The sequence below is a fragment of the Fundulus heteroclitus genome, unplaced genomic scaffold, assembly GCF_011125445.2.
Source record: "Fundulus heteroclitus isolate FHET01 unplaced genomic scaffold, MU-UCD_Fhet_4.1 scaffold_88, whole genome shotgun sequence".
Taxonomy (NCBI): Eukaryota; Metazoa; Chordata; class Actinopteri; order Cyprinodontiformes; family Fundulidae; genus Fundulus; species Fundulus heteroclitus.
In genome coordinates, this window is record NW_023397340.1 from 1,031,853 (window position 1) to 1,042,488 (window position 10,636).

At 39.2% G+C, this 10,636-nt stretch overlaps 1 protein-coding gene across 1 annotated transcript; it reads right to left on the reverse strand.

Moving 5' to 3' along the window:
- Positions 1–855: 855 nt before the first annotated feature.
- Positions 856–3,737, reverse strand: LOC118562353. The gene is made up of 3 exons (XM_036134665.1): positions 3,660–3,737; positions 1,734–2,583; positions 856–1,653 (listed from the first exon to the last, which is right to left on the reverse strand). The coding sequence occupies exons 2-3, from the start codon at positions 2,568–2,570 to the stop codon at positions 1,327–1,329; spliced, it is 1,164 nt and encodes a 387-aa protein (XP_035990558.1). The 5' UTR covers positions 2,571–2,583; positions 3,660–3,737; the 3' UTR covers positions 856–1,326.
- Between the last annotated feature and the right edge of the window lie 6,899 nt (positions 3,738–10,636).

A 10,636-nucleotide genomic window follows, 5' to 3' on the forward strand; every position in this document is an offset into this window, starting at 1 on the left:
TATTTTAAATTGTAACACTGTACGGCTAAATATCAGGTTCACCAGCATTATTCATTACTGTACATTCTGGCTTTAAACATGAATCCATTGCCGGCCCACAGTTACAATCTGGTTTAAAGGTTTATTGAAGGAAGAACCAGACTTGACAGAATAATATCTGATGGTGCAGGTGGGCAGAGAGAAGCAGAACAGAAGATTCAGGTAGTAAACAGACCAGAACAGGCGATGTGGATCTGTGAACCTACAGAACTGCCAGAGCAAGTGATTGAAATTCATGGGGAAACAGGCAGAAATGCAGCATGCAGACACAGGCAACTTTCTTCAGAGAAGCAACAGAAGATTCCAGCTGCCTAAGCACACAGGAACTGGTAGAGTCAAAGCACATGAGATGGGATAAGACGAGAAGTTCTGGCAGGGATGAGTTGGCTGAAGCAGGTGTACTGTATGTAGCCAGGTGAACAGGTGACCAGAGTTGATAGTAACTACTAGCAGCAGGTGGAGCTCATCTGGGCTAATTGACTGCTGGCTGAGCTGATTGGACTGTGGCTGGTTGCTTAGAGGTGACAGGGTGAGAAAGTCCAGAAAAGTCCAAAGCAAAACAAGCAGATAACACAAGGCTCTTAAAAAAATCCTGTTTTCACCAAGGCATGTGAACATGGAGGAACAAGTAATGAATCAAGTTAAAAACTGTGTTCAAATTTGTTATAACACATCTTATTTACTTTAGCTGTTTCCCTGATTTATAAGAGAATCTTATAAGAGATTTTTCAGTATGAGTTAAAATGAAATTAGACACCTTTATTACAGGTTGCAGTTGTTGAAGGAAAAACGTAGTTTCATAATCCAAAACGGCAATTAAAATCGGGATTCTTTGCGGCTCAATTAATTACAGACTACAATCACACAACTGCACACCAAGGTAAAAAGCTTATTTGTTACATGATAAATACGATGAATATGGAAAATTAAATAAACATATAGAGAATAGTAAAAATAATTCTAACAGTAGTTTATTGTAGTACAGTGTTATAGTGCAGTTCGTATATCACATAACACAGACACCGTTGCAACCAGCACACCCAACCTAAAAGACAAAACTTACTGTAACTTAAACCATGTCACTGTTGAACCCTAACCAGGCAATTCATGAACAAAAAAACCCACAATATTGCTTAGATGGGTGTGCTTCTTCACTGCTTTAGTAAACATCAGGAAGGTTTTTAACATTAGCAAACATTAATTATTTAACTGAATAAGAAATAATTATGATACCACTGCCACCATATAATAGCAAGGATGCTGAAACTGGAAAATCAATCAGCATGTTCAAAGATTTTGAAGTAATACTGCTCTAAGTGAGGTGTACAATTCAGCTGCATTATAAGCATCGGTAGGAGCCTCCCATTCATTCTCCTGCATTAGTAGTAGACACAGCTCAAAGACAGTCTCATCACAGGGAAACTGACTCTTGGGTGTGCACTCCTCCTTGCATACCGCAACCTCCTCCATGTCCACTGTTTTAAGACAGTCCTCAGCATCATACTCCTGAGGGACTGTGTACATGAGGATGGGTCGACCTCCAGCAACTTCTTGTCCAGGTCTTGGTCTGATATAGTGGGTATTCCATGTTCTCACTACTTCATTCACATCTCTCTAGGGATGAAAACAAAGGGTTAGGACAATATATAGGTAGATTATTGTTTGCAACAAGTAATGATAAAACTGAGGTCTACCTGGACCAGGTTGAGAAAGCAAAACTGGACTAAGCTTTTATCCAAAAAGCTCCCAGAGAAATGTCCATTCTCTTGAAGTGTTTTGAATATGTTCATCCAGAACTGAATGCTTTGTTTTCTCAGAATTCCCCACCAGGATTCTATGCGCTGATTGGCAGTGCTCCGTCCATAAATGAAACTGCTGTCTTTGGCAAAACTGTCGGTGTGGTTTCTTCTTAGAAACACCTGCATGTTGGCAACATTTCCATTTTCAGTTCCATTGTCTGCCCGGATCCTCTCTGGACACCCACCCAAACGTGTGACACATTCTATAAAATAGTTGGCTACAACTTTTGGGTCATTGTTTGTTGTGTAAGCTTCCATCCATAAAACAAAACGGCTGAAGCCATCAATGCATCCATTAATCCCAATACCATAGGGTTTCAATTTATCATAAGAGTCCATGTGCCAAAGAGCGTTTGGGCCTTTAGTGTTGTACTGCCGCCTTCTAAGACGACGAGTTCTTCTAAGTTCCACACCCTCAGGATCAAGGAACTTGATGATCTGTCGTATTGTGTCCTGCTGTACCACAAGTCCATTCTGAACTGCCCGAAGATGCAGCCAGCGATATCCTTGCATCTGTCCATCATGCTGTAGTTCCTGCTGCAGAAAAGCTTTTACGTCATTCAGATCTGAATGGTGTTTTCTTCTGAACAGTCCCAGTTCACGGCAATGTCTCTTTAACGTCCGGATACTTAGCACTATTCTGTGATTCTGTGCCAATAACATTAGTATCTCCTTGTTACTAAATCCAATGGAGAAGTATAATTTAATTAGATCATCCGTCATGGGCGTCATTTCAGATCCAGGTCTGTGAAGAGATAAAAATAAAGTTACCATTTTTGCAGAATATTTTTCTACATTAAATTCACTAATGGTCTAGCTGTTGAAGTACTGTCACACTAAAAACATAAAAAGGACTTAGTTAGTCCCCTTTTAAAAAGCAAATATCTTTATATTTTATTTATCATCCCCATGCCTTACTGATATAAAAAGCTTATTGTAAGAAATAAATGAGAATAACATTAGAAAATATGCAAAACTTGCTGTCATGATCTATACATGTATAAAATCTAAGAACACCTTTTGTATATTAAAAATTACAACCCTTGAATTGCAATAATTCCCAAGTCAAGGATTCCCTGATAACTATTTGAGGACTTAAGCCAAAATTATTATGGCTTCAATTTGTTGCTATAGTAATGACATTGTTTGTAAGTTTTCATGATTATTGTGACAATACACAAGTGTGTTTAATTCAAAATAAAGCACATTCAAATACATTAGAAGAAGCCATTGTGAGGCCTGACTGACATTTTTGGATGTTTTTTTTTTATATATATACTGTACGACAGCAAACATTTTCAGTTTCTGTTTTAATGCTAAGTACTCAAATGAATAATGATCTTAAAAAATTGGACTAAAGAAAAAGAATGCAATTTCAGTATAATTTTAAATGAAGTGCACTAAAAGTATAACTTTTTTAAATTTATAAATAATGCTTCTCTGCATTTTTTTCATCTACACTTTTCTGAGCCCATAGTTATTATTACAGTATACCAACTTAATCACATTTTGGTAATCTACGTTTACACCCCATCAAGTCTGTTTAATTCTAAATAAAGCACATTCATTAGCAAATTATGATTAGAAATTGCTACAGGAGAATGAAAATACGAGTAATTTTAGATAAAGTATAAAACATCCTCTCTAAACTAGGACAAAAATGGCTCTTAATCCTACATACTGGCCATATATGCCCTAAAGTGTTGCGGTTATCCTGCTGGAATAAATGTTTTATTCATGTGCTATTATCTTTTATAAATCACCACTCATAAACCTAGGCCATTATCACTCCAATTCATATAAGGATCTCTCATCTGTTACCTTTTCCTCTTCCAAACGGTTGATGACTTCTTCTGGAACTCTGCGCTCACGAAGAAATTCGGACACAGTGGTCACTCCACGCGTTTCTGTGAAGATGTAACACAATAGTGGATATCTAACAGTGGCAACAGGTTGACTGTCAATTTTGCACAGACGTGCACCACTTATTTGTTGTTTATCACACCACCCCAACATATTATCTATATAGAAGGATAACAAAAAGTTGTCTTTGTATCAGAACATTATCTAACAATATTTAAACAGTTGGTGCCAAAGCTTAACAGACCGTGCTCGGAGCACCATGTCATTAGCGTTAACTAAAAGACTGCTAACTGAGCTGTCTGCCAGAAAATTCAGATGTGACTTGTAACTCCCATGCATTAGTTACTACAGAAGCATAATGCCACCTACTTGATGCAGCCATGTGGAAGGTTCTTCCTCACAAACGATGATAAGTCCGAGGCGGATAATGTCAATTCTGCACCCGAGAGAAGTCAACCTCATCAAGGAAGAGAGAGCGCATGTAGCGACCGCAGACTTTGGGAAACGTCTAGAAGCGCATCTCGTTAATTTGCTACTTCAATCTCAGAGGACTTCAGGCATCATTTGTCAGAAATATCTGCTTTTAAAATATCAGCAAATTTCAGAGTTTTTTTCTAATAAATTGCAGAGTTTTGTTCTTGCAAATTTCTGAATTAACAATGTCGGAAAATATCCTACTTTAAATGTTAAAAATATCTGCCTTTAATCATGAAAATATTTGATTTATTTCCCCACAAATGTGCGACCTATGAACGACCGAAATTTTCCGAGTTTTCCCTTGAAAATTTGTGAAATTAATCTCAAAACTTCTGAGTTTTTAGGAAGAGATTTGTGACTTTTCAAAATTAGAAAATTTCCGATTTTTTTCTGGAAAATATGTGAAATTAATCTCCAAATTTCTGAGTTTTTAGGCGGAAATTTACTTTTTTTTTTTTTTTTTGGTCTAAAATGGCCCTAATACGCCGTAGTACTACGCTCACCAGCTGTCTGACATTATCAGTGACTAATTCATCCCGCACACCATGTCGTGCAAACAGACTTTAGTCGAGTGATGACATGTTTGCTTGTTGTTGTATTCAGTTTAATGATCTTTGGAAACTTTTCAAAATAATCCACACAGAGTAAAAAATCTGCACCACTGAAGTGAAACAAATCTATTCCAATCTTTGCCCATGCTCTTTCAGGCACTAGATGTGACATAAGTGGCTCTTTTGGATTACCGTTGTGTGCGTTACACACAGCACATTGAGCCACAGCCTCTATCTGTTTGCCTATTCCAGGCCAGAACAGAACATCGCTCTTTACACTTAACCATGCCCAACTGTGACTCATGGATTTTCTGTGCATTTCCCTTCTTAGTCTATGGGGCACTACCACCCTTGCGTTCTTGAAAATGAGACCATCATATATAAGCTCTTCAGTAAATGTCCAGTATTGTTTGACTTTATCTGAAACTTGTATCTGTTTATCCGGCCAACCTCTTTCAATGGCATTTCCGACTAATTTTAACTCAGCATCCTCTTTTGTTTCTTCTTTGAACTTCTGCAACTTTTGCTCTAATAAAGGAAGTTGTTGACTTACACAATCAACCTCCAGCTCATCATTAAGAAGTTTCTCATAATGGTCATTTAAAAATGTTCTGCTCAGAGCATCAGCAATACGCATCTCCCTTCCTGATTTATACTTAACTTCAAGACTGTATTTTTGCAGTCTCATGACCATTCTTTATAATCTTGCTGGAGCGCTGGGGGGTAATCTCTTAAATATCACCTGCAGTGGCTTGTGATCGTTTTCTATATGAACATCCATCCATTTTCTAACACATCTATCCCCTGTGGGGTCGCGAGGGGCGCTGGTGTCTATCTTCAGCTGTCAATGGAGGAGAGGCAGGGTACACCCTGGACAGGTCGCCAGTCTATCGCAGTTCTACATGTACATGTCTTCCATAAAGATACCAATGGAATTCTTTACAACACAATTGCAAGCATTTCCTTCTCAATTTGAGCATAACTTTTTTGACAGTTAATGCCCTGAATCCAAATATTACTGGTTGTCCCTCTTGGAGAAGCACAGCTCCCAGCCCCTCAGAGCTGGCATCCACTGACAACGTAACTGGCTTGCTGACATCGTAGTTCTTCAGTACTGGTGCTTGGCTGACAAGAGCTTTTAGTTTGTCAAAACTGTGTTGTTGCTCTGGTCCCCAGTGCCAGTCAACATCTCCGTCCAACTGCCTTAAAGAAGCATTCATACGGTGGCCCTGAGATGCAAAGCGCTACAACATTAACAAAAGCGCTACAACATTAAGGAAAGCACTCCAACATTAACAAAAGCACTCCGACATTAAGGAAAGCGCTACAACATTAAGAAAAGCACTCCAACATTAACAAAAATATTACAACATTACGGAGAGCACTCCAACATTAACAAAAATATTACAACATTAAGGAAAGCACTCCAACATTAACGAAAGCGCTACAACATTAAGGAAAGCACTCCAACATTAACAAAACGGAAGAGGTACCTCCCAGTGGGAGACCTAAGAAATCGCTGATTGGACTACAGTTCGTTTTTACTTTTGAACCAGTTATTCTGGCTTTACTGTGTTTTTTAAAAACATGAATGTTCTCGGTGATCCAAACCGTAAGATGCAGTCTAAAACGCCACGTAGTCTGTTTATAAGTTTTGTTTTTATTAATTAAGGTTTTTTTCAACTACTTGCGCTGTGTTTCTGTACCTCAACGCTCTGGTCTGCTCCTCTCCCCTCCCTTCCCTCGGACCCAGGGGCTTTTATCAGCTGCCAGCCTTATCACTACGTTTAATGTCTTTCCACTCCTGCCAAAATGTCCCAATTAAAATCAATAGTAGAGTCAGTAGCTGTGTTTCATGCTCTTTTCTTTTTAACGACATGGAAACAGTGGCGCTTCGGTGGGCGTGCTGCCTTGGCTTGAATTTAGGTGCGCACTTTTAAGGGTCATATCAAGAAACTTGTAACATCAGGAGCTTCTGTTCAGACCCAATATTCATTCTCTTCCCTCTAAAGAAGCCCTTTACAGTCTTTATTTATGCATTTTCCCCACTGTTTATCCCTCGCGCACAGCGCACCAGGGTAAAATCGAGCAGCTGCGTATCATGCGTAAAGACGCAGCATGAACGACGCAGCCTGTATGCTTTAATGGTTGCAGCTGAGGGTAGACGTGATCATTTTATTTTCACAACTTTTGTGATTGTGACCTCAGGTACGGTTTTTAGACTTTAAACCTTTCTTGTACCCGGTCAAGGAGGTTGCAAGGACTAACAGAGGTATTGATTCCAATTAAATATACAGTTTATTAAATGTACAGATGTCAAGGAACAGAAGTCAATGTATTTTATTGTACAACCAAAAGAACCGCTTTAAAAAGGGAGCACCTATTACATGATTTGCACATCCTTGCATCATGATATTTCCCATGGCAAGCTTTGCACACTTGTCCATAAGCAGGACATTTCCTTGGATCCTGCTTACAGCCGCATCTTGTGGAGTTCCCTTGACCCCCCACAGGTTTGCGCTGTGCTGTAGCTCCACTGTATCTCTGTTTGTCATATTGTTTTTTTTTTGTGACTTTATTAACAGGGATTTCAAGCTCCACATGTAAACTTTTGACTCTGCTGCAAATGTCTATTGATTTATCCAGAGTGAGATCAGGTTCTCTCAATAAACGTCCTCTTACTTGATCATGAGATTCCACACACGATTCTATCTCATATCAGTGAGTTGGTTAGGGGTTCAAACTCACAGTCTTTATTCTTTAAATCAGTCACATATGAATCAATAGTCTCTAATTTACTATGCAGTCGAGCGAAGAACAGGTGCCTCAAATACGTCACATTTTTTCTTTGGTTCACAATATTTGCGGAACCGCTCTTTCATTTGATCACAGGTGTTGTATACCTTGATGTCTTCATCTCCTGCTACATGCAGAAACGTGGCTATTTTCACTGCATCAGACTTTTCCTCAGTTCCGCCGGCAACAAAGTACAGTTCATATCTCTGGATCCAGACTCTCCAGTTTTCTGCTAGATTTCTTTCTAGACTTAATGAGGTCGGAGGCTTCATCTGCTTCATCAGCAAGGTTGATGAACTCTATTTGTCTTTCACTGCAGGCATCATGCAACATAGTAGTCTGAACAAACATTTCTCTCATATTTGTCTCTTTCTGATCTCTTATAATAGTACATCACCGTCACAGTGCCACCTACTGGCAACACAAATAATCAACTTGTCTCAATATACGTACGTCACATGCGCTCAAAAGGTAGACATATGTTCATTCTAAATTTGCTGCTGTCTACTTGACTCTGAGAAATGTAACTCAGAGAAGAAGCCATTATTCACTCACAGAGCTTCTACAATCTGGCAAGGCCTGAGGTCCATCTTACTTGACTTCGACTTACTATTTCTATTGGAGAAGAATCCTTTCGTGTCAACGTTGCCATCATATACAGAAGTAAATATTTATATATTTTGGACCTGTTAAAATTGATAAAACTATTATTTATATGCTATATTTTTTTCAGTAAAATTCATACTTATATTCAACACCTGTGGATGTATCATTTTTGAAAAAAAAAAAAGATCATTTTGATTAAAAAGTTGTAGCTATGACCTTTAAACACCACAAACAAAGCGAAACACAATCAAATAAATAACATTTAAATTGTTCACCCATAACCACATTTTTGTGCCCCAAAACACACCCTTACTTTAACTGCTCAGATGAAAACAAGGATGAAAAATACTTGGCAGCCCCTCTTGGTCTTGCGACTGAGCAAGCATCTGTTCAGCTTGGCATGCGGAACTGTGATTTCTAATACCATATTCTCTCAAGTCAGTGGAAGGAAAACCTCTTTGTCTTCGCAATCAGAGACACTTGGGGTCATAAGCTCCTTTTCCATTGCAAGCCCCAGGTTTTAAAGCCTGGGGTAAGACAAAGCCTATAGGGCTTTTAAGTTTGACACGCTTCCATATGCTAGGTGCCATTTCTGAAAATCGGTCCAATGATGTATGGGGTAGTTGTGATGAAAACTGCAGTACACCTCCGGTCAAGCGGGTGGCGGCCCGAAAACGACATAAGTCAATCCGACAAATGCAGATTGAGAAGCTGTATCCGTATCCTGCCTCTCATCCACAGAAAGAGATGACGAACATAACTGGTTTTGCTGATAGCATTACACGTCATTAGCCCCTTTTACGCTGGCGCTACCCTATTCCACCCTCTCGACTCTGCACCACCGGGTTCCACTCTATTCTTGTTGGTATTCAATTTTAGTTAAATTCCGTACAAATTTATTTATATATTTGCAACACATGTCAACTCAAGGCACTTTACAAAGTCAATTCCATCAATCATCCAGACAGATTGGTCAAAAGATTTTCTATCTAAAGGCTGGTTCACACGGCAGGATAATTTGCCCATGTATTGCCCTGATCTTCCCCTTCCAACAGACGCAGACTATTGGGGTGGTTCCTAAGTTCTTTAGAGATATTCCTGCCGTGTGTGGTGTGTTAAAAGTGATCTGGTCTACTCAGAAGAACATCAGGCATGTGGGGTGTTCCCCAAGGACAACCGAGCACCCAGGCTGTTGAGTGTAACGTGTAGCCAATCAGAAAACAAGGTCAGCAAGGTTAACCCCAGATTCTACATCCTCTGTGCTTGCTCCATGGCGTTTACGTCCAACTGATGGAGCAAATACGTTATGTTAATTAATAAGAACGGTTCCACATTTTCCATGACTACTCTGAATGTCACCGTCGACGGACCCGCTCTCTGTTGTTCACTGTCAAATTATGGAACAACTTAAATTTTCTGTTCTGTTCTGGTCCGTCAAGCTCCACAATCAGGAAAAAGAATGTCAACAAGTCCTTTCACACTGAGAACATGTCCAATCTCTGTCCTCATGTTGACTCATTTGGCCCTTGTCAAAGTTAAATGGTGTAAATAGAGATTGTTAACCACAAGCTAAATCCATTTTAATATTCACAATAAATTTTTAAATTTTTTTTTAATATTGGATGCAAACTCTATTTTTGCACTGGAGTGCACCAGTTCAATCCAGGTGAACTGTTCAGTTTGATCAACTAATTAAGTCTTATTTTTGCTGTAAAGAAAAAAAAATCACAATGCTTTATACAAATATGCATTCTTGTGTAGAAAACTTGGTTTGGAGACTCTGGGTGGAAGTAACCTTTGTTTTTTTTTAGGCTCATTGAATTTCCACCCACACATGTGATGAGTTTGAGTAGGTTCTGTCAGATTGCTGGCTGTGCTGAGGGCTTCTTTGGAATGCAAGTTATTCCAATCACGCTGTTTGTGTGTGTGTGTGTGTGTGTGTTTGTAAGTTTTTGGGTCAGCTTGTGAAAATGATGCAAAGCAGGATTTTTGGGAGAGGCTGCTGAATTTTGATCAGTGTTTTCTGAGTTGAGATTTCTTTCCATGAGGATTTGTTGAGATGCACAGCCTCGCCTGTCTCTCTTTCTCTCCCCAATTCCCTCCACAGCAGACAGACTTCTGTCTGAGTTCGCTGATGATGCTTAGGTGAGGAGCAGGTATGTTTCTATGGCAACTGTGACAGTACATCTAGCCTCTCTTTTCTGGATCCTTCTCCAGGCTGATCTCTGCGTCCTTCAGCGGAGAACTGCCGTAGAACTCCTCAGGCTTAACACTCATGTTTTTATCTTTAATATATATTTTGATGACACAAAATGTAGCGTTTTTATGTTACTGTACTGAAAAAGACATCACTTAAAAGTAAAAATTTTTGTTGCTTGTAATATATTCCTTCACAGCCTGATCTTTCGCACGGTTGTTTAGGCGGGAATATTAGATGTTGATTCACTGTTCATCTGAAATCTTGAACTGCTGGCTCGGCTGCCAGAGGATCATACTATTTGTTTA

What these genes read in the sequence shown, in the direction of transcription:
- LOC118562353 (XM_036134665.1), bottom strand. Translation starts at nt 2,570, where the DNA reads ATGACGCCCATGACGGATGATCTAATTAAATTATACTTCTCCATTGGA. An exon ending in GCTTTCTCAACCTGGTCCAG is followed by an intron (nt 1,654 to 1,733) that starts GTAGACCTCAGT and finishes TTTCATCCCTAG; the next exon opens with AGAGATGTGAATGAAGTAGT.